The sequence below is a fragment of the Magnolia sinica genome, chromosome 1 (assembly GCF_029962835.1).
Source record: "Magnolia sinica isolate HGM2019 chromosome 1, MsV1, whole genome shotgun sequence".
Lineage (NCBI taxonomy): Eukaryota > Viridiplantae > Streptophyta > Magnoliopsida > Magnoliales > Magnoliaceae > Magnolia > Magnolia sinica.
In genome coordinates this window covers 139,405,183-139,429,953 of record NC_080573.1, presented here as the reverse complement: position 1 = coordinate 139,429,953, position 24,771 = coordinate 139,405,183, and the positions used below count along the sequence as shown (strand labels likewise).

Genomic DNA, 24,771 nt, shown 5'->3' with positions numbered 1-24,771 from the left:
TTTAAAAAAAAAAAAAAGACACATTCACAGCATGTGTTGTGCTGGTTAAAGAGTTGATCCGCAGGTTCAAAACGCCACCTTCCGTTTTCACATTTCATTAACAAAATATCAGCTGATCAGACGTCTCAGGAAGACTTTTATAATGGCGGGGACCATATAGCTTTTGTTCTCTTTTTTTTCTTAAACAACCAATGGTTCTTTCTTTGTTGGCTGCCATAAAGCATGAATATACAACCAATCTCTGCTTTCTTTCTTTTTCTTTTTCTTTTTTTTTTTTTTTGAAGACGGGGAGGGGAGATGCGTTGGGACCATTGTATTTGTCCATCCGAGATTGGGCAATACATGAATGTTAAACTGGACTGGTGCAAAAACTTAATTGAAAATACATGGATTGGCCAATGCAATGATCCAGGAGCGCCTTTAGTGGCTTGGTCATGAACATTTTGGGCCAACACAAAATCATAATGATTCATAAAATCGTGAGCGAATATTGAGAAAAATTGGCAAGGAGCTTTCTAAAGGATACAAGAGTTGCAATTTCCTCATATTCATGATAACAGCTGCATTTCTTTGAAAGAAGTTGACAGTATGACACAAGAATCTGAAACGGGTATAATGGTTGCCTCCCATATCAATTCCAAAGCTACAAGCTCATCTCCTTCGGCAAGCTCACCTCTAAAAAGTAAAGGCTGCCAATAGAGCAAAACAGATGTGATTTAAGCATCCGTAAAAGAAAAAAAAAAAAAAAAAAATTCTGTGGAAGTCTTTGGCCCCATACAGCAGGGCCCACCCACCAGCAATCAAAACTGCGGATGTCTTGTAGGTTTTCTTCCATATGGGTCCTGCTGTGCCCATTAAATCAGATCACCACAAAATATTTTTTGTTAGTTTTTGCAGTACGACTCCCTACAACAGCCACGAGATAGTTGGAAGTCACAGGTCAAAATAGTGGGCTCCCTCATTGGAATTGTCAACTTTCAATGACCATCATTGCAAGCATGCAAATGGAAACAGAGCCTGGGACATTTTTTACCATTCCACAACCAGGGTTCTACTTTTTTATATGTTTAGAACATAGGATTTTATGTCAGAACAGTAGCTTTTAAGAAAGTTTCCTCTTCTATTAATTACCTTGCCGACATGAAAGCCATGCCTAGGAAGACAGCCTTGACGGCTTGTTTCTGCCCAGCATAATCAAATGCCAGGGGTAGCATTTCATGCAAGGTGAGAAAAGCCATTACTCCCCCAACTGCAGTGGAAAAACAAATACATAAAATGCAAGTCAAAAACCTGTGTGCATGTATGTGTGTGTGTGTCACTTGATTTATGCAATGAAGCAATCTGACATGGATAGTACGGAGAACCTGATCCAAGTAAGCCCTCAAGAATTTCAGGGTTTAGACTGCTCGGGAACAGGTAAGCTGCATGAGACACAAAATTTAGATTGAAACTTCAAAAATCTGTTTAGAAATCGTGCTAGAACTATAACCCAACTCATGACTATAGCTATATATTCTATAGAAGAACCAATATTTGTAGCTGTTCATAGCTATACAAGTTATTTATTTATTCATTGTACATGTAGAATCATAGGTGCATTAACCAAGAGACAGTAATGCTCTAATTCATGCAGGACTGGAGAAACAGGTGCAAATGAAGCTTAACCTCCCAGTACCTAACCTCAGGATGAGGGTGGTTTCAGAAGACATAGTCTCTGTTTCTGGCAAACCTGAGGTTAGCCACAGGAGGTAACAAAGGTGGAAAAAACCAAACCGAAACCCACAACCACCCCCCCCCCCCCCCCCCCCCCCCCTCAATAGAGTCACAGGTGCATTAACCAAGAGAAAGTAAACAGGAGTATCAGATTTCAGTTATGCACTTATGCTCTAATTCATGCAGGACTGGAGAAATAGCATATAGCAGTACAAATAAATATAAACTTTCCATCATAAGATGAACTGAAGTTATGCTAAGTAGTTCCAAGTTTCTAAACCACAAAACATAAAAGTTAGCCATTGATTGTTTCTTTATTATTATTATTATTGAAGGCGTGTTTGGTTGCACCAGATTTCATGAAATTTGCATCGAATCAGACAGATAAATCATGAAATTTCATGATATTTGGTGCAACCAAACACACCCTAAATTAGTTATGTAAAATCTCATGAACTTCAAGATATTTGGTGCAACCAAACACACCCTAAATTAGATACATCTCAAAATGGAAACAGAGGCTCTCCCAAACTTGCATTTTTTATAGGTGTTCTCAACCTAGGAAGCAAATGATTTTGTTTCTAAAGAAGAACAGACAGGTGGGCTATCAGAAGCATCAGATGTGCAGACAGACAGATGTGTGACCTCTGAAGGAGGGTTGGCAATTTTCATTACATGATGCTCGATAGATAGCATTTTTAGTTTTACCTATCAATGGTAAGTGGGCCCGCATCTGGTAATCTAATATGTTAGCCTGGTTGGCCCCCATCATGGGATGAGCCATGCCTCGATCTCCCCTACCAGATGATCTGTCCACATCTTTTATGGGGCCAATATGATGGTTAAGATCATCTCACAGCAGAGAATTTTGGGTATCTGCCACCCACAATGAGGGCGCACCCCTCCATATGAACAATTTGAACCTCCAAAAGATGGGACCTGCATACAGTTTGGTGGGCCTAGCAAAAGCTAGATTGAACATTGCATATTATCTCTATTAGGGTTAGCAAGGGAAAGTCAATGTCAAATATGAACAGACATATTGGAATTCAAACATATAATCACAAACTGGAAATATTAGAGCATAGTGGGAAAATATTTCCATAAACAGAATACACATTAACAAGCAATTGACATACCTACAATAATCACACCTAGGGGCTCAGCAAAACCAGAAAGTGTTGCCAGTTTGAATGCCTGCCATTTACTGTGTTTTGCAGATAAAGTAACACCAATGCACGCATTAGAGAGCTTTTTCTGAAGAAAACAGTACATAAGATATTATTATTAGTTTTATTTGCTCTTTGGGTTTGCTAGTCAGTGAAACATGCAGTACAACATTTACTCTAGTGATGAACCATTATTATGATTCCTATGAAATATACCCATTATGATATATTCTAATAACATTCAATTACAGATGGCATTACCTTTCTGTTGCAAAGTAGATAGGAAGTGCTACAGCAACACCCTACAGAAGAAACTTCAGAAAGTTATTGGCGGATAACCATAACAGAGGGCATACACATTTTTACAGATAGATTATTCACCTTTTACAGATATGGAATAAGATGTGGAGGTTTGCTCAAATACGTCTTGACATAATTCAATGTGATACGTCCGGACTTTAGCCTTTGAATTTGGGTCATCTTCTAATGATCCAAACCGTTTATATGAAAAGTCTCACTTTGTACAGTGGAAAGACAACAAATAAAACCTCTCAATAGGATTATTTCAACCCTTCAATAATGTAGCTATTTTGGTTTGAGCATTGTCCCTACTTGTTTGACCAGAGGATTCCGCAAAAGCCATCCGTTTAGGGGCTCCCTCAATTGAAAAGACCAGTCTGATTTTCTTTCTAGGGATCAATTCCATCCATGAACAGACAAAGTCAACTGCCTATCTTGATCATTTGAATCCACCGCATTCAGGCTTAAGAATGAAAACATAAAGACTCCTTAAAGTGACGTAAGGAGAACACTCTTCCTTCAGGCAGGATGACTAAAGCTGTGACAGGACCCAAGAAGAAGCCGTGAGCCAAGGGACCTTCAGACTAAAAGCCAGGAACAGTTTAGTTATGGGATTCAAAGCCAGGAAGGATTCGACGGTTGTGGCTTTATCCTTCCTTTTTTAAGAATGATGAATAAAGAAATACATCTTGAGAATTCCCTAGGTGCTATTAAGCTAGTGAAGAAAATGGCCAAGAAGCAGCCAACTGACTGCCCCCTTCAACTTGGCCTTTATTTGTTATGCGAAAAAGGCAGGAATGGCGCTGCTGTGCCCCACTGCTCTGCTGCGGCCAGCCCCTGGACTCTGCAAAAGAATCGAGGCCAGGACGTCTCGTCCATCCCCCACTCTTCGATTTTTTGAGAAACAAGGAGATTATGGTGCGGATATCGATATCAGAATGACTTGCAATAAATACTAAAAATGTAAAACATTTCCACGTAGTTTCTCATTTTCGTAGTTTAGAGACCAGAGAAGAAGAGGTTCTCATAATTGTATTGCAAGTCAATTGGAACATCGCTTACTCATTGCTGATCATATTTTTGTGGTATTTTGTTAAATTCTGTAGGGTTTTCATGAATGTATGACCACATGGAATATCAAAATTATCACTAAAAGAGCATGTTTAATGCATGGAAAAACTTCCAAAAGAGACTTACAATTCAACAAAAATGGAAGTATCTGAACAGTGTACCTCTGGAATGTTATGCAGAGCAATAGCCAAAGCCAAGTTAAGGCCAACCCGAAGCCCCTACAACAGAACATTTAAGAAACAAGAATGCAAACAGCATTAACAGATCTTCATAAATAATCAAAGCTAGAAAGAAGTGTGTTTCTATCATATCCCAAGCATGCCCCTGGAGTTAGACCAATATGATGGTTCATTGGGAATTTAGGAGTAGGAAAAAGATTCATCTTAAAGGTTTACAACACTTCACCACATATATCACACAATGAAATATGATCATTTATCAAATTACGTCCATTATTGGGAATTAAGTAGGAAAAAGACTCGTCCTAAAGATTTCTCTTAGTTTAATGTGTCTGGCACTGGGGTATCCTCCAGAAGGCAGACCCTCGCACCCAAGAAAGAAAGAAACATATGTACGATAAAGAGCGAAACAGACCTTGATGCACAATGTATGCCATGCAAGCAAGAAATACAATCCTCTGCTCTAAGTTTTAATTTTCAGAAGTTTTATGATCAGCTTCCCACCAGACATCAACCTTCCTTTACCCGGCCTGTGGAACCATATACTACACAAACAAATTGTGCAAGTAAAAAATCTCGCCCGTCAATTACATCCAATGGTGAAGATACAGTCCACAGGCTCTTTGCTTTTCAAATAAAGAAGGGCAACTCATACATGTCTTTGGTACATCAAGAGATAAAACAATGAATCCCTCCCTCTCCTTCACATTGAAGTTGATTAAGTTCCCAATTTGGGTGCTTCTAATCAACGGCCCGAATCAACGATTTAGGCCGTCAATTTGAGCTCTCAATTGGGGTTTCATAATCAACAGCCCAACTCAGTGATCTGGGCTGTTGATTGAACCAATCTGTTTTTTCAGATATGCCAAATCTGAAGAGAAGCCCATGATTTGGATGGTCTGATTTGAGCAACATTTATGCCTTGTAGCGAGAACATTGCATTGTCAACCGCACATCGAAGAGACGGTTGCTTCGCAATTGTCCCTCATTCTGTCATCTCCACTACCAATAGCAGTCCACATAAAGCATCAGTTACCATCAGGAAGCATGGGTGTGTGGGTTATTTTCCCAGTAAATTCTCTTTTTATGATTGATTTTATTTTGGGGTTCTTGAATTGGGGAATTTATATTATCATTTTGGGGTTTAGAAATTGAGGGTTTTTATTATGAATTGACTCCTCCCTCCCTCATTATTTTGGGGTTCTTCAATTGGGGATTTTATATTATCGTTTTGGGGTTTTGAAATTGAGGGTTTTTATTATGAATCGACTCCCTTCCTCCCTCGGCTTTTATATTATCGTTTTGGCCCCAGGATTCTGAGGGTGGAAGAGGACCGGAAACCAATAGTCGGGAGAACATTTTTTACCTTATTGGATGAGTGTTACAAGTTTTACAAGCATTATGCAAGAGTTGCAGGGTTTAGCATCCATAAAAGCTCCAATAAACTCGGTGAGGACTGTGAGGTGATTTGGAAACAAGACATTTACTCGGAGGGTCAGGCAGATAACAAGGTATGAGTAAAGTGTGGGGAAGTAGGCTACAATGTGAAACGGGAGAGGGTTGTCGGGTTGTCCAGCATTGATGGCCGTTAAGAGGCAGGATTGGGATTCAGAACCATACATGGTGCAAAGATTTGTTGAGGAGAACTCTCATGAGTTAGCGACTCTTGTAAGAAACACCTTCTAAAATCGCATCAAGGAATGTCTAAGGCGAAGAAGAATTTGGGAGATAACAATGACAATATTGGATATCGAATCAGGGGGCTGAAAATATTGAATGCACAGAGAAATATGAAAGCAATTATGAGACGAACAAAATGAATGAGAGCAAGGGCCATGATGCACAAATGTTCTATGAGCATTTTAGAGAAATGCAGGAGTTGAATCAATTATTTGCGTATGAGGTGTAGGTTGACAAGAAGCATAGAATAATCCATGGTTTTTGGGTTGACAGAATTGCGCCGCAAGAATCACAGTCACTTTGGCGATGTTGTTGTATTTGACAGTGTACAATACAAACAATTATGAGTTGATATTTTCTCCATTCACAGGCACAAATCATCATAGCCAGTCACTTACATTGTGGGGTGGTTCCATACATAACAAAACGACTGAATCCCTCATTTAGCTGTTAAGAGATAGCTTGAGTTTATGCTAGGATACCCACCAAAGGCAACAATAACATATCAAGATCCAACTATTACTAATGCAATTACAGTTATATTTCTAAGAACGTTCCATAAGTTTTGTATTTGACACATCCTGCAGAAGATGCGGGAAAAAAAAAAAAAAACCTAGGTGCAGTAACACATGGAAAAGTGTTTAATAGCCCTTTCCATGCCTCATATCGACAATTTTCTCTTCCAAAGTGGAAAGAAATCCACTTGGCCTACATATTATTGACTTCTTAAAGTTATTAAATATTCATCTCTCTTTTCAAAGTATATATTTGCTAGAGCTAGATTGTATGCCATAGTGAAGTCAAGGATAGCATGCCCTATCTCATTTCTTCTCCACTAGAGGAGAGATGCATCAAATCTGTCCACTACAGTGTAGGCTGCTACCAGCTACCACTAGAGGAAGAGAGTGGAGAGAGATGAAAGCTAGGAGGAGAGAGACTGAGAGTTCAAAATGCATGGAGAGAGAGAGAGAGAGAGAGAGAGAGAGAGAGAGAGAGGAAGGGAGGAACATGCAAGTCTCCCTCCCTCTCTATTGAAAAGCAAAGAGCCTTTAGGCTCTCTCCACCATAGAATGTAATCAACGGGAGAGATTTTTGCTTGGACGAGACATCCATGCACTATAGCGTAAGAAAGCTTCTCTCTATGTACATGGGTTCAATGGCAACTATGTCTAATCAAGAATAGGGATAGGCATCATTGTACTCAAATATTTGATAAAAATAAAACTCAATCATATATTTACAAAGACAAAGGCAGCTTCATTCATCAACTGTTTCTAACCAAATAATATAATATTCTAATTGGGTATAAGAATAGGCATCATTTCTCTAAAACAATTAACTTCATACATCCCACAAAGTGAAACAGAATTTAGGAGCACCTTCATCGATCCAAGAAACACTGCCATTCCCTCTGGAAAATTGTGCAAACTTATGCCTGCAAGTTACAAGAAGACAGAATGTTAAGCTAGGACAAGCCAATACTGGATTGCATTAGGCAGATTTTTTTTTTCCCTTTTTCTGGACAGTCCAAAGGCATATAAGATAAATCACAAATTCAAGGAAACCCACTTTATTTGGATTTGTTAATCTTCAAATGAAATATAAGTAAAATTTACCAACGGAGCATGTAAATAATTCGTTATGGGACAGAATGTAGGGCAATTAAGGAACAACAAGTTGATAGGATGAGAGAAGCTAAAATGACGATGTTGATAATGGATGAGCAGCAAGATGAGGAAGGATAGAATTAGAAATGAATGCATTTGAGGGAACTTTTGGGTACCATCAATGGCTAATAAGATGAAGGAAAGTAGACTTAGATGGTTGTTGGTCATGTGCAACGGACACCAAGAACTGCGCCTATTAGGAGTGAATGGGTGCAAGTCGAAGGCTCCAAAAGGGCAAGGGGAAGGCCCAAAAGGACGTGGGTGGAGGTAGTAAGAAAAGCCTTGAACACCTATGTTCTAAATGAAGTTATCGCCCTTTATAGAGTGGAATGGTAAAATAGGATTCATGTAGCCAATCCCAATTAGTTGGGGTAAGACATAGATGATGACGACAATGATAATGTAAATAATTTGTTCCCAACACAAAAATAAAAAATAATAAAATAATTTTAAAAAACAGTTAGAAAGAACTTGCATTGTATTGATGTGGATTTCACTTAATATCTTATTAACCATGAAAACACAAGCAAATTTATATCAATACCATCAAAGTTTCTGGAAGGGCAAAAGAATATGTATTCTAGAAAACTACTTGTTGATTGGGTATTATAGAAAACCACTAGCAGATTAGAAAGAGAATTTTCTAGTTAAAGTCATCCACGAATTCTAAATTCTAGTTGCAATTTTGGAGAGCATGTTATGAACAATACTTCAAAAAGACTGATTACGAATTATGTACAAAACGAATCATCTAAAGGAAACATGGTATGGCTTAGAAAGATCAATGATACATGCATGGAAAAACAGAAAATTCAACTTATATGAGAGCCCATTTTACAAGTATAATTCAATAAAATTACAATAAAGACATCTTTTTCTTTCTATACTGGGTGCAACAACAGTAATTTAAACCATCCAAAATGCATCACACTTCAATGGCACATGTATATGGAAATAGAGGAAGGATGCTCTCCTCATTAATGAGTTTTCTTTCTTTTCTAACAAACTTTCAGTTCATCAATTAAAAGAACAGAGTATCAGGTATTATCACTTATAACTTACTTATCAAACACCCTATATTCTAACAAGTGGCAAGAGCAAAATCGGTCCTATTGTGGATGACCAATACCCCAAAAAATCTTCTGCTTTTTTCTAAATTGACATTTTTAATTTTAGTAAAGAAAAACAATACCAATCAAACTGAAGGGAAGATTTTATAGGGTAGCTATGAAACCTCCATGCTTTATGGGACAGAATGTTGGTAGTAAACGGAAAAGATGCTCATGACATAAGTTAGCTAAAATCAGGAGCAATGTTTTCCGTATCTTTATCTCGTAATGTATTGCACCGTTGGAATTTTCAGTATATCATATTTAATTTTCATGTCCTGCATCACCGAGCCTTTCTCCACCAACTCTACCAAGGGATTATGGCAATGCCATCTCGGGTCAAGAACCTAGATCTCCGTAGCCCCTGAATCCAACTAATGGATTGAGGAGAGAGACGTATCCGTCTCAAGGGTTGCTTGCAATCCCATGAAATCCCGAGGGATGGAACTTCAAGCCAACAGTTGGATTTGGGGGCTGCGAAGATTTGGGTTCCTGACCCAAGATAGGATTGCCAGAAACCCTTGGTACAGCTGGCGGAGAAAGGCTCGGTTTCCAAAGCTAGAAACCTTTGATGAGTGCAAGTGTTTCCAAACGCTTTTTTACACGCCACACGCAGGATTTGTGTGCCAATACCACTTAAAACCTCTGCAGTCAATGCGCCAAATGCCCCCTTAATAGATTCAACGGATGGAACCTTGCCCTTGCAGATTTTGCTATTTCACTCTTTCAACAAACCCCATTAGATTATGAAGAAATACATATTCCATAAGGCCTCCTTTCAGCCATTGAATAGCCTAACATGCCATTCCAACAACATATCACCATTAGAGTAACTGAAAATCCACAATAACCCCAACCAAGAAAGACGGGCTACCCACACCTTTCTCGCCACCACAAAATGAATGAATAGGTGGTTAACCGGTTCTTCCTCATTTCTACACATGAGGAACATGTTGGGGAAGGACGTGTTTTGTTTGTTTAACTTATCCAATGTTAGAGTATTGTGGATCCTAGCTGGCCAAGCAAAAGCTTAAAATTCTTGCAGGAAACAAGATCTATACTTTTGTGCACAGAGGAAAACCACTCTCACACTCATTAGCACCTCATCAAAAAATTGGCCGAAGACTCTCCACTTGGCAGCCATTTCCATTCTTTCCTATCTTTAGAGGAGATGAATATGCATGTCGCAAAACCTGCTTAACAAATTATCAAGGAGTCCCAGCCCATCACATATAAAATTTCTTTGTAATCTTTTGTTCCAAGCTACACCTGCCCCCTCTCAATCATAACAATCCTGGACATTTTCTTCCCTATTCATCACAAGCTCAAACTCGTTTTAAATTATTCAAAAGCTTCATCATCCAGCCAAAAATCCTTCCAAAACAGCACTCTGTCACCTTTCCAACCAAAAACCGAGTACTTCTACTAAATTCCTTCACTACTTTGCGCAAGATTTCCCCATTGCTGCCATCTTGACATTTACCCATTTTACTAATAGCCTTCCCAAAAGTCATCTTTTGAATTATCCTAGCTGCCAGTTGGAGGACTTTGGTGATAATAAATGGATGGTTGGAAGAAAATTGAACCAACTGTTACCATTAAATGGATGGTTGGAAGAAAGTTCTCCAATCAGAGGCTAGGATCATCCAAGTGTGGTATTTCTGGTATGGGTAATCCATGGTAGGAACCAATAGATGAATGATGTGACCTCTTACATGTGTGCCGCATGCACGGAGATATGGTGCCTGATAACTACGATACAAGTTTCTAACACCAGATACTTTCTCAAAGGAAATATGTTCGATTATCAGCTACGTTGGAAAAACTATCATAAATTGGTCAGATAGATGTTGTTCTCCATAAATTCCTGATGTGAAATTTTGATCCATTAACTTCAAACACAGAGAAGTTTAAATGATGAAAGAAGTCCACACACATGCATACCTATTGCTGTGATAATTCCACTAAACAAAACTTGGCGTCGGTGCTTTTTCATCAGGTCCTTACCTGCTCCATCATCATCCTTCTATCGTTCTCCAGCACAATGAAGGAAAATAAAACTTTATAGATTCTAATAAAAAAGAGAAGTGCCCGATGTGCACACATATATATTTGGACGTTCTACAGAAGGAAGAACTGGGCCCAAACCTGCTTTTTTCTTGCATCTTTAGTGGGAACAAGTGTTGGTTCTGGGATGAAATTCACAATGAAAGCAAAAAAAATGACACCTGCAAAGAACTGCAAAAGAATACGAACAGTCAGATGAAAGAAGAGGGAAAGAAAGCTGCTCAACTGAAGACTCAGCAACAAGATAAAAATATGATCGAATCATGCCTCCATAAAACTATCAACCCTCAGAAATGATAGCTCACCCAGAGGTTGCCTTTTAAGAAGCCAATGGAATTCAGAGCATTATGTGCCAAGTCTAAGAAAGATATGCTCAGCATAAGACCAGCAGCAAAACCCTGTAAAAAGAACCTAAAGCAGTTTAGTGAAAATTACTGCACTATAAAAAGAAGACTGAGAGACAAATGCATCACCTGTAAAAGCCCAAGCATCTTCAGATTGGGAGTGCGACTCAGGACCACGAATAGTGCACCTGTTTCAGATGCCACAGACTAATAGTTTGAATCCAGAACTAAAATGGAATGCTATTGCCACCCACTCTGGCTGCTAAATACACCCTTCCTGTAACCCAAAGTTTTGTATACGCGCTTCATGAAACCCTTGTTGTAGGGGAGCCCCTGTAACCCAAAGTTTTATGGGGCCCACCACGAGGTCCGTGTGACATCCACTTCATCCATCAATTTCACCAGCTCATGTTAGGATATGAGCCCAAAAATGAGAAAGATCCAAAACTCAAGTGTGGCACACCACAAGAAACAGTGGGTATTGAATGGCCACCATTGAAACCTTCTTGGGGCCCCCCCAAAGTTTTGGATTGTACTAATATATGTGTTTTCCCTTAACCCTGGTGGGAATCACCTTATTAACAGGTTGGATGGCATATAAACATCATGGTGGAACCTAGGAAGTTTTCAACAGTGGGCGTTTCCGTCCCTAGTGTTTCTTGTAGTATGGCCCACTTGAGTTTCAAATCACCTCATTTTGGGCTCACGTACCAAAATGAGCTGCCAAAACTGATGGACAGAGTGGATGTCACAAGGACATCATGATGGGCCTCACATAGCTTTTGAGTTACAGAGGATCCCTGTAACAGGGGTTAAAGGAAACTTCTGTACCCTTCCCTTCTACCTTTGTTACACATAAGTGTACAACAATAGTAGAAAGTTGTGCATAAAAGGTAGACAAGGATGGGTGCATTTAGCAGGCAGATGGGTGAGAACAGTGACTCCCGAAATAAATTAACTGGTGAATAGTTTCATGCAACAGCATGCGAGCAAGTGACAATTAGGAAGTCGTGAATCAGCATGCAACTTCAACTGTCCGCCCCACCTTAGATTAAGGGAATCCAAGATAATTAAACTTCGGAAGTGTAACTCTCTAAGAACACTATGATAGATTATAAGCTGTAATCCTACAATACTCAGATCTTTCAGAAACTGTGGTACCCAAGTCAGATACGTGGATCAGGGTACAGATGAGAGTTCCTCCTTCCCCATGAGTCCACGACTTGAGATCCTGATCTATAGGAATTTCAGACTATAAAGTTGTTAGTTGTTTATAATTTATAGTGAAGCAAACCTATTGAGCTACAAATTGGACTTGTAATGTTGTTAGGGAAATATTTTAATATAACTATACTTATCAACAGCAACTAATCCTTGCCACATACCCATATCCTGAGAATTTGGATTTAAAGGATTTGTCATATCCAATCCTTGCCTATACTCAATACCCATACCTGTACTTGGATAACATAGTTTAATTTCTTACTTTCAAAAGTATTACTTTCAAAAGTCTCACAGAACTTTGATATCCACCCTTCCATTTACTAGTTAAAGAGTGCCTGTGCATCGCAAGTAGCTAGTAAGAAGTACAAAAGTAAAAGACATGTTCTTAAGAACATCTTTTAAGAAACTTTCTGCTAGCATATTATGATACCCTGATGACACGTCAATACCAGCCCTCCAATACATACTTGATGCTCAAATGTGGGCCTTTGATCCTATAAATGAGAGGAAACACCACGCTTTGTATTGGTTAGCACCAAGCAGTAGTGTCTTTCTTTGAACCATTTCTCTAAAATAATTGAAGGGATGTTGGCTAGTTATGATGTAACTATTTACATCTAGGACTCAAACAATCATGGACATCAACATTGTTTAGGAAGGGAATTGGAAACCTCAGATGTCCCACATGCATGACAGGCTGGCAAGTACACATCGGACGGCTTGTATTATCCTGTCATGCATGTGGGACATCTGAGGTGCATCCTGCAGACTCATAGAATCCGGGTCAGCTACACAGTGATGCACCTCAGATTTCCTGCATGACAGTTTGGCACATGTAGAGGTGCATGTGAGAGGAACATGTTGGATTAACGAAGTTCTTTCAAATTTGGTTTGACATATAGTCCAAAACCGGTAAGTATTGCCCAATAATACCAGTATTGCCCATGAATGATACGGCTGCATCGGCCCATAACAACCCGAAACAGGTGCAATACGGGCAATGCGACCCCATATCAGTGGTGGCCAATACATAACTCTGAAACTGGTTAGCAAACCTTGCTTTCTGTTTTTCTTAATTAAACAAATCATGAGGAAAAAATAAAAAAAGGCCTGAAATCATTCCAAAACCCAATATGCTGCTTTTCTTGAAGCTAGCAGTCACGATTCATTACAAAAAAATCACAAACAATAAGCAAATAAAAGGCTGGGGATCCTTCTCATGCATCCTTTCTTGCACAAGTCACATGCAGAACATATACAGGAACTGAGCTGCTCACTATGCGACACAACCATGCATGGAGGCAGCATCCAACCACTCATCAGGTAGACCCCTCATGGATGTGACCCATCCAACAACAGGCGGACGTCCCTAAAGCTGCCTTTCGCTCATGACCATCTTGGGAACAGCAAAATGTAATTCAAGATTTTGGAATTCCTACTCTAAATAGAATTTCCAAAAATCACAAAATGGAGCTCTTCTGTTGTATTGAGAAAAGAGTTCCTGTTGTATTGAGAAGAGAGCTCCTTGGCATACAGGTGAGTTGTGTTGCATGATCTTTTCAAATTCTATTAAGAGTAGAGAAGTTAGCCTCCAAGATACAATAACCAGCCCTGAGATTGTTGTTTCAAAATGGTTCTGAGAGAATTCCACAATTCCTTGAAGTGGAGGGACCAAGAACTTGTGCCAAAACAAAATGCTTTCCATAAGCGTGGTGTTTATACAACTCAGGACATATTGGTCCTGCTTCCACCATTACAGAAAAGGCAGGATTGATTGTCTTTGCAGGTAATGGGTTTTTGAGGTGGAAAATCTAGGGCTGAAAGTTGGGCGGGTTCAACCCGACCGACCCGTGACCGACCTGACATTGGGTTGGGCTTGGGCAGGATGTATCGGGTTTGGTCTTGGTCTTGGTCTTGGGCCATACAAACACCAACCCAATAAAACTTGGGTTGGGCTCGGGCTGAGGTCTGGGGTTGCCCGACCCAACCCAAACCCGATCAATATAAAAGTTCCTTATAAATTAATTATAATTGAGTGCCGATCGTCTGTGTTGAAGGCACAGTAAATTCTAATCCTGTCGGGTTTCATTCGTCCACGTCGTTTCCAATGACTCAAGCTAACAAGATACGCCAGATTTCTCTCCCAAATAGATTGCTTGATACACCATGTGACTTTTAAAAGTGTAGTTGTCCTATATTTTAACTTATTTGTTTAGAAAAAATGAACTTCTTTATGATAAATAACTACATATATAATTAATAAAATTATAGGTACAAAAAAAAAAAGGTGTGCATTGAAAATATAATAGACTAATGTAAGAATGAAAATATTAGCATATATCTACCCGACCAACTCAGCCAACCCAGCCAAGCCCACTTGGGTTGAGAATTCCCAACCCGAGGTTGGGTTGGGTTGGTTTAGGGTTGAGGTATAGGAACCTTGGGTTGGGCTAGGGTTGAGCACCAACGCGACCCAACCCGCCCAACTGTCAGCCTTAGGAAAATCCCACAATTTGCAAATTATTTTTCTCATGGTCTGAGCCGAATGCAACACGGTTGCAGGATCTGAGGGGAAAGATGGATGGTTAAAAAAAAGTTGATCAAGGGTCCACATTCAAAGCCCAATATCAGCAAGTTAGGATTGTCCCACTGCCTGATTTTCTATATGGTCACATCCATGGTGGGACCCACAAGATAAGCGGCCAGATCTTCTCATGCATGTGCTTTGTTCACCTTTGTAGCGAAAGTAAGTTATGAAGTTTAGCAATCCTCTAAGCAAACAAACCTCCAATTCTCTCAAATCAAATCTTTAACTACATAAAACAAGAAAATATTACAGATATGGTAATATCAGGGGCAGGATTTCAGTGCACACATCTCCTTCTGTCCAAATACAGTGGCATGAACCCTCATGCGACACAAAATATGATTTCAAAAATCCATTTTGAAATACATGTTGGTTTGATTCAGCACACCAACATTGGATGGTGGGAGACACGCTCTCGTACAAACTTTTCCTCATTTTTTGAAAGGTAACAGTAATTTATTAAAGAGAAGCGCCAAGGTGCAAAAGATACAACCCAAAAAAGAAAGAGCCCATTCCACTCCATAGAGTTTAGCCTTGCTAAAGACCTCCATTGCCAAGCTATTCACATTACAAAAAAATCTTTTATTCCTTTCCCCCCAAAGTGCCCACAGGGCAGCCATCAAAACGAGTCTCCAAATAACCCTTTCTTGTTTCCCAAGCCCAACACTGTGCCAAGCCAAGAGAAAATCACCAGTTGATTCCAGCATCACCCACAACATTTTGAAAATCCTGAGGAAGCTAATCCACGCCTCTTTTAGCATGCAGTGAATAAAAAGGTGAGCAACTAATTCAGCGTCTGCCATGCACATCCCCACACATTGGGGATCAACATTGACCTTTTAAAAAAAAAAAAAAAGATTGTCAATAGTCAAAACCCTCTCTCCCAACTCACCCAAAAAAAAACCTAGCTACTTCCAAGGGAGCACCATAGCACCACACACATGACATATGCGTGTCTTCCTCCCCCAAAGGAGACCGAAGCACCTTATAGGAGGGGACTGAGAAACGACCTGATTTGTCGTTAGTCCATATCATCGTAATATCCTATCCTATTACCGCATCAATGGAAAGTAGCATTGGTGACGTCCCTGAAGCATTGCAAACTCCGCTTACACGTCGAGCAAATTCATATGATGAGGAGACAAAACAAGTACATCTCCACCAAAGGAAAAGCACCCAGATACCAGAATATTGCTTTTCGGAGAAAGGCATGCTAATCTTGGAAACACAACATGAAGTGGAGTCTCACATATCCACACATACTCCCAAAATTTAATCTCTACTCCATTACCCAGGGAGAAACCAATTCATTCTTAAACTTGGACTTCAAACTTGAGACAACCTTTCCATATCCCTAACACCTTGTATAAGGAAGAATACCTTACCCACCAACCTCCTTAACACCCATACTTGTTTGCAACAGTCTCACTCCACAAAAATCTTCTTCCGATCTAAATCATTTACTCGAAAGCGCAAGCTTCATCTTCTCCTAGTCCCTAGTACCAGCTTCCAACCTAGGAGATGCAATCTGAAGAGGGACATATAGTAACAATAGCATATTTGATAGTGATGCTTTTAAAAGAATTAGCCAACCATCAAAAGACAAATATTGACTCTTCCATCTTGATAATTTCCTTTCAACCATTTCCACAACTTTATCCCATAAGTGTTTTGTAGGTTATATGATGAGGAAATCCGAGCACCATACTAGAGGAGGGTTGAACTAGTCTCCTTATGGCCAGCAACTATTACATGGGGCCCACTTGACCCAAGCGATTCCCTAGTTATCATTCCTACTTTTCTCTCTTCTCAACAAAGTATCATCTTTTCTCATCTTTTTCTTTTTTTTCCTTCTTCATCTCTTCCTTTATTTTTTTCTTTGTTACCATTCAAAACCTAAATCGACCCATCCCAAGCCAAAACCGACCACAGTCGGCCATCCTTTGTTGTTTGTACAGACGCACGTACATATGGATGTCCGTATGGACAGCCTTGTACAGTGATCCCCTTGTTTCAACACGAATGCTCTTCCCTTCCCTTAGCTTCCCTCTTCAAACCCCTAACCTTATCCCTAACCCAAACCCAAATTCCCAAATTCCCCAATTTTTCCAAACCCAAATCTCCAAAATCTGAAAATCCCTTGACCAAATCATAAATCGCTAATTCCCACTAAAACCCATATTGGCAATTCTAGAAACCCTAAATCCTAAATCCCTTAAATATAAAATACTCTTCTTCTTCTTCTTCTTCTTCTTTTATCGATAAGTTGGGCTTGAACACAAGGCCTCTATGTTGAAGTGTGCCTATTTACCATTGAGTTACGGGCTCATTGCGGGATCCTTCTTACTGGGTGTTGCTCCCACTTCGGATCGCACTTCAAACTCTCACTCCTACTCCTGCTTCCTACTTATTTATACTTGTTTACATTTTGAAACAAAAGCTTACCCACTCCTACACCCGATCTATCGCTGCTTCGTTTCAAGCTTCATGCGACTATATTTCATCTATCCAGAAAGCCCTTCCACTAACTATAGGTCTCTGCATGTATACAAGCATGCATGCACTGATAGTTAGAGTTGGGCATCGGACCAAGTCAGATTGGATTGGGTCCAACTCGATTTGGTCTGAAATCTACATGGGCTAACCCGAACTCGATCCAATCCGAGATCGAGTCCGAGACATCTGACTTGAACCGATCCGATGCACGGTTGGCCTGACCCGAACCGAGTCCGACTCAGTCCGGGAAATCGAGTCGGATCGGGTTGGGTACGGTTTGGATCGGGTTGGATCTGTGGGTCATTTTTTTTTTTCAAATGCTCCAAAATGATCAGGAAAAATGGATAAACGGTATGGATATAATAAATACATCATTGTGGGGCCCATGTAATCTTGATCTCATTTGAGCCGTTCGTACAACTCGGAGCTCGAGGCGCGTCTCTACTCCTCTTTGCACGACACGTATCTACAGCTGTGAGCTGCTGTAGTGTTGTGTTGAGTCTATTGACGTGCCGTGAACGGCACGTATCTACACGACTACAGCTATATCTACACAGTGCTCTTATCATACTGAGTAAACTCAGTTGGGCCCACCGTGAATGTATGTGGTCTATCCACGCCGTCCATCCGTTTTTACACCTCATTTAAGGGGTTGGGCCCAAAATTGAAGCATACAAAAGGCTCAAGTGTATCCTACCACAAGAAACAGTGGGAATAATGATTTCCACCGTAGAAACCCTGCTAGGCCCCACAGTGATGTTTATTTGTCATCTAACCTGTTCATAAGATTATACCGACATGGATGAAGGAAAAATAAAAATATAAGCTTGATCCAAAACTTCTGTGGCCCCAAGAATTTTTCAATGGTAGACTTTCAATTCACACTGTTTCCCAAGGTGTGGTTCATTTGAGATTTGGATATGCTTCGTTTTTGGGCTTAAGCCCTAAAATTATCTTATAAAATGGATGGAAGGAGTAGATAAAATATATAAATCACGGTGGACCCCACAGAGTTTACTCAGTACGCAATCCGCTTCCCACGAAATTGCATTGCAGGATATCTTATCGTACTGAGTAAACTCTATTGGGGCCCACCATGAATGCATATGGTTTATCCACGCTGTCCATTCGTTTTTCCAAATCATTTTAGTGGTTGAACCCACAATTGATGGATATCCAAAGCTCAAGTGGACCATACCACAAGAAAAAGTAGAAGTATTGATTTCCTCCATTGAAAAATTTATAAGGCCCTTATTTGTCATCCAACTTGTTCATAAGATAAATATATGTGATAAATATTCATAAGAATCACTCTGAATCGGTCCGGATCGAATCCATTCGGTTCGGATTTCAGTTCAGATCGGTCCAGATCAACCACGATCCGAACTCGATCCAAAAAACTATCGGATCTGAATGACCTTACTCGATCCACACCGATCCAGGCCGTCGGTTCGATTCGGATCCGGTCAGACATGCCCAGCTCTACTGATAGTTGGGATGAGAATTAAACATTAAACCGCCACCTAACCAACGTCAATTCTGACATTCACCAATGACCATGCACATGCAACACTCACCCATAGCGTACCTAGTCATGTTTATGAGAAATGACATATCTAATAGAAAAGTCATCCTTCTAGCATTTTACATGGTCACGAGGATTGTTTGATTGACCACATAGTTCCAACAATAATAACAATGAGGCTGAAATTAGCGGGCCACATGATCATTGGAATTCCCTAATTTTGGGGCCAAGGCTATCTTAGTGCAGGCCAAGAACAACGATTGTCCTATACGGCGCACATGTGTCATTTTGGTGCAGTTGATATTATTTACCTCTCCAAGCTCCCTCCCCCATGAATATACATAGTAGAATTCCTCGTTATTCTTTTCTAGGAGTTTGTTTTGCCTTGTTGTGAGTCTCAATCCATCATTTGTCACCTCCCACTGAGGCTGACATGCCGATATGGTCTAATGATTTCAACCATCCATATTTTAGCTAGCACCATGACTAAGATATTATCAAATATACATGCTTAAGTGATGATCCTCATCTTTCATTTTTAGAGTTGAATGAAAGACATTGAAATTTTTTCTTTCCATGTTCTAAGAGGTTGTTTGGACACTTACTAAAATCCTTTTGTTTGTCACAATCATCTGTCGAGCATGAGTTTCTTGTGGTGGCCTCCACAGGATAGGTTCCAAAACGTGTATGGTTCCAATCATTGGAACACTCAGCATGTGGGCCCCAGTGGGCAGAGATACGCTCAATCCTGAGCGGCAACAGAGGCAAAACAAAACTCCTTTTCCAGTATCCGGACACAGTTTTACTTTCTGGATTCCAACAGAATCAAATTCTGAGTAATATGTGTCCTGGAATTGAATTCTTAAGTAATTCCCAAATTTCCAGGTTGCCAAACGAAACCTTACGGGAATTGACATCTACACCCAACCTAATCAACAGTGCGACCCTTCTTTTTTACTTTTTGTTGACTCAACGGTACAACTTTCTACGACTGTATTACGAAAAGTAGAGTAAATAGTGGATCGTCACTTCAATCGCAGCATTTAACTGTAATGGATGAAAAGGGGGGAAAAAAACTGGAAGAAAGAATACATGTATGAAGGGGAAAAAACAAATATAGAAAGAGGTGTATGAGCATAGCGTACTCGTTCTCTGTCCGTACCTATCGACGTGCTCAGTCCCCCGACGAGGGAGAGAGCGAGAGCGACTAAGACCTGAGAATCCATCCCTGCGGCGGAATTCTCCCCCGAGAGAGAGATCCCCGAGCAATTTCTTACTAGGCCTGGAAAAACGAAGAAAATAAGGAAATGTGAAATTCAAAGCGCGGCATTGTATCATTTGCGGGAGCATCTTTGTACGGTGTACGCGGGTTTCAGTTCTGAGAAGTGGGGCCCGTAGTTCGGAGATCTAGGCCGTTGATCTGTTGCGGTCGCTAAAGGATGGACCATGAATCAGAAAATGATAGATAGGTAAACGTCATCAATCAATCTCAGCACGTTTCAGTTGAAAGTGGGCCATGAGCCGAGTACTGAAAAATTTTTCATTGAGAATCTGTTCTGGGGAGTATTCCATCCATGGTGGGAAGCGAGTAAGCGACCAACCAATGATCTGGATATTCAAGCAAGGGGCCTTACTTGTCAGAATTTAAAGCCAACGTATATCATGCAAAGTCGGAGTATGCTTATCATATAATTCCTTCAAATGCAGCCAAGATAGAAGTGAAGCGTGCGAGAACGTGCATAAGGTGGGCCATCAGCGAGGATGATCATAGCAAAAGTCATGCCGGTAGGCAACCATCCATATAATGAAGAAATGAACGGTTTGATAAAGAACGCCAACGATCAGAATTTCACGTGCATATGTGGTCCACATGTGCGTACAAGGCAGTTCATGTACCCTACAACACTTGTACCAGCGAGGCGCATGAGATCCAAGCCGTTCTTGACGTGGGTCCCACCATGTAGATCCGTGACTTGGATATCAATCGGGCTCACATTGCTGGTGGGTTACGATTCATACAGCTTGGAAAAAACTGCCCAAAGTTTTTCATCCTCATACCGCTTGGGCCTGCTTCTAGTTAAGTGCTGGATTATTTCTGTATCATTTGCTTGTTACAAATAGAAAAAATTATTTTTTGCCATGTGATTAGACCACATCATCACATACTACATCAAAGCTAACAACCATGGTGATGATGACGTGGGCCAATCACAATGCAGCAAAACAGAAAAAATATATTTGTAGCAAATAGAGGATCCGGATTCAACTTTTTTTAACAAGAGCATCTTAAAGGTAGACCATTATTTTTATATTTTTCAAGTGTTTTTAACACTGGTGGCCCACTTGATCAATGAACAGGCTAGGCATATCACGTGAGAAATATAGATTTTATTAATTTCTGAACCAAGCGTGGGTGAGCCCATGCCTCGCTAACTTTTCCCGTGCATGGGCTTGGGTCTTTTGTACTGTGCCCATGCCAAGCATTGCCAAGCCTGATCTAAGGCCATAAGTGTCTGGCTAGGCTGTGTCCAGCTGGAACCTGACATATTGCCACCTCTAATTGTGAATTTAAGCTAGGGGGTAGAGATGAGAAACTGGTTAAAAAGAAAAACTAATAATAGGAGATTAAAAAATCCTATTTCAACGAGGACAACTTCTACACTTTTGATTGCATAACCAAGCATGGTTAAAAAAGAGTAAGCTAAATTTCTTTGGATTCATTTTCTTATTCTTCTTCTTCTTTTTCTTACGGTTGTACTCTTGATTATGCTGTCGTGACTCTTAGGGGGCGTTTGGATCTTAAGTTACTAAAGATAAGTTACTTATGGCTCAAGTAACTTATCTTGGTTTTTACTTATTAAATAGGTAAGTATGTTTGGTAAACAACGTACTTATCAGCTGCTTCTCTCTCTGGTCTCTCTTGATTATCTCTTTAATAACTTATGAAGAGTAGAAAAGCTAAAAATATTAGCTGAAGTGATTAAGTAACTTTAAGTTACTTATAACTAATCATAAACCAAACTTACCCGAAATAAGTTACTTTTTTAACTTACAACAGTAGATAAGTAACTTATTTGAGATGAGTAAGTTTGGTTTACGATCAATTATAAGTAACTCTTTTATTTAAAGTTACTTAATTACTTCAATTTAATGAGTAGAAATCAAGATAAGTTACTTAAGACACAAGTAGCTCATCTTAAGTAACTTACGTTCCAATATCTATGCTTGCAAGACCTCATAATCATGGAGTCTCAGCTTGGGGCATTGCACACTTGGGAGTAGTATTTCCAGGCTGATCAACAGCCTAGATTTATTCACTAGTAAACAGGATATTTTGCCATGAGAAACACTATTTACAACCCCAGCCTGAACAATGGATGCTCCCATGCGCCCTACTTTTACTGCAGTGCAAAATGGCTGGTTACTAAACGTTTTTCAAAAAACGAGAAAAGAAGAAGAAGAAGTAAAGAGCATGTTTTAATTAAACCAGATGGTGCAAATGTCAGTTTCCTCGGGTTCTTTGGCAAATAGCTTTAATCAGTGCCGACCTGATTTTTAAAACATCAAGATACCATTCTGCAGATAAGGAAAGCATTAGCACACCATGCCTGGGCACCCACCCCGGTTACATTCTCAAACATGGTGGAAACCACTTAACGCGCATGAAACCCATCATGTCCATCAAGTACACCACCCCTTGTTAGTCCTTGATCCCAAATATCAAGCATCTCACCTGTGTTGCATTAGGAGCAATATGGCAATCTCATCCCATGTAGATGAAGCCCAGGCCGATATTAAACTTTTTTCATGTTTTGGAAGATCCTGTTAAGGGGTCTTTCGAATGCCTGTAAATGGCTTAAGTGGGAAATAATTTACAACTGTAAATCATTTACGTCCTGTTCAATTTGGCTGGAAGCTGTAAATGATTTATAAGTAAATGACAGTTTGTGTTTGGATAGCCTATAAATTATTTAGGTCGTGTAAATGAAGAACTAATCTTTGAAAATATAGCCTTTAGGCTGTAAATGAAGAGTCTGTGAATGAAATCACAACTTTTTGCCCGTAAATCCAATGGGGCTAAAAGCTATAAATGATTTACAGGCATTTTTCAGCATTCAAACACAAAGTGTAAACCATTTACATGTAGCCCCATTTACGGAATCCAAACGATCCTAATAATACTTAGTTTGACCATGATGGCTGTCCAAATCTCTGTGTAAATGCTAGAATTGAGATGCATGCGGCTCACCAACTCTTCATCTGGGCAACATATTGGGCATCCATTGGGAATAAACATGCCTTCTTTTTTTAGATTATCAACTGTGAGAAGTTGTTTGACAGTATGGTTTCCAAGGGATGTGTGGGGATTTGAAAATTTCAGGACGTTTGCTAGCAAGGATATCTTGATTCTTCCAAAATCCTTCAAAAGAGGCCCTTTTTGCATTCCCAAGTCGAAGCTGATTTGAAAAATCTTCTCAATTCGGATTCCATGCATTTTTATGTCTATGCTGCTAGATGACCCCTTCATATTTTCACCCGGCGAGCTAATCATATGAAGTTCTAATCTTGAAGGGAGCTGGGCAGAAACTTTACCCCTACATAAAGTGTGGAACATGAGAGTTATTCATCTATCAACACCATGTGTTGTGTGACAAGGACAGACACAGTCCATAACTTCAGCAAACTTGAAAGGTTCTGCATTTCTTCGTCCTTAAGGTTCCTTTTGGAAGTCAAGCACCACCCTATCATAAAGGGGTTTCCATTCACCACCTGTCCTCTCAAAATCTAATTTTCTCATCCGAAAGCAATGTCTTTGAATGTTCTGACTTCTCTAGTTGAACCTTTGTATGCCATTTGTACAATTTCTTAAGTAATTTCTAAGGTCCTACATATATCATTCATCGCATCTGCAAGAGCAACAAACTTTTTTCTCATCCACTAATAAGGATGGAAAACCATGGAGATCCAACAAATGCTTTAAATCACATCTTCCACCTGCTACCGAACCTCATTCAATCTAAGATATAATAAATATGCTTTTTTCTAGCTCAACCTTAAATGCAAATCCTTTTCTACCTTTTCTTTTGTGTTTGTGTATCAGTTCGTTGACAGCAACGATCGGTCCATCTGCACAAAAAGCGCTTTGCGAATCCGAGATGGTATACTTTCTTACTTTTTGCAGTCTCCTTGCCAGCAGTTGGTAGAGAATTTTCTAACAGCTCCCAATTTAACTGATTGGCCTATAGTCTATCACATGTTCAGCACCTTTTTTGGGGTTATGGTGACAAAGAGGCTCTAGGAGGCTTACACATCCTTCCACTATCACACAACTCTTCAAAAACAAGAAGAAGATCCTCCTTGTATGGTATATCAGCAACATTGATAGAACATAAGAGGGAATCCGTCCAGTCTAAATTTTCAGTTCACACATACACATATATCTTAATGGATATTCTCTTTGGTGATAGGGTTGCAACTGGTCTGGGCTAGGCTGAACTATGCCCATGCCTGACCCATTGGTCATGAGCTTAGGAATTTCATGCAAGCACAGCCCAAGCTTGCCCATGAGTTAATGGACTTGGTCTGGTACTCAGCGCATCAGTTGTTCACGCTTTTCTGGCTTGTATTGTCCGCCCCGAC

The 24,771-nt window shown here is 39.9% G+C and overlaps 1 protein-coding gene across 2 annotated transcripts; it reads right to left on the bottom strand.

The window, feature by feature from the left end:
• Positions 1 to 12: 12 nt before the first annotated feature.
• LOC131220988 (zinc transporter ZTP29-like) lies at positions 13 to 20,443 on the bottom strand. Of its 2 annotated transcripts, none has more exons than XM_058216041.1 (12): positions 20,294 to 20,443; positions 11,429 to 11,487; positions 11,261 to 11,353; positions 11,037 to 11,126; positions 10,833 to 10,914; positions 7,492 to 7,547; positions 4,415 to 4,471; positions 3,144 to 3,184; positions 2,853 to 2,920; positions 1,365 to 1,421; positions 1,132 to 1,249; positions 13 to 689 (listed from the first exon to the last, which is right to left on the bottom strand). In XM_058216041.1, the coding sequence occupies exons 1-12, from the start codon at positions 20,355 to 20,357 to the stop codon at positions 644 to 646; spliced, it is 831 nt and encodes a 276-aa protein (XP_058072024.1). In that variant the 5' UTR covers positions 20,358 to 20,443; the 3' UTR covers positions 13 to 643. The 2 variants fall into 2 exon arrangements, with proteins under 2 accessions (XP_058072024.1, XP_058072030.1); XM_058216047.1 differs by having other exon boundaries at positions 20,277 to 20,385.
• Between the last annotated feature and the right edge of the window lie 4,328 nt (positions 20,444 to 24,771).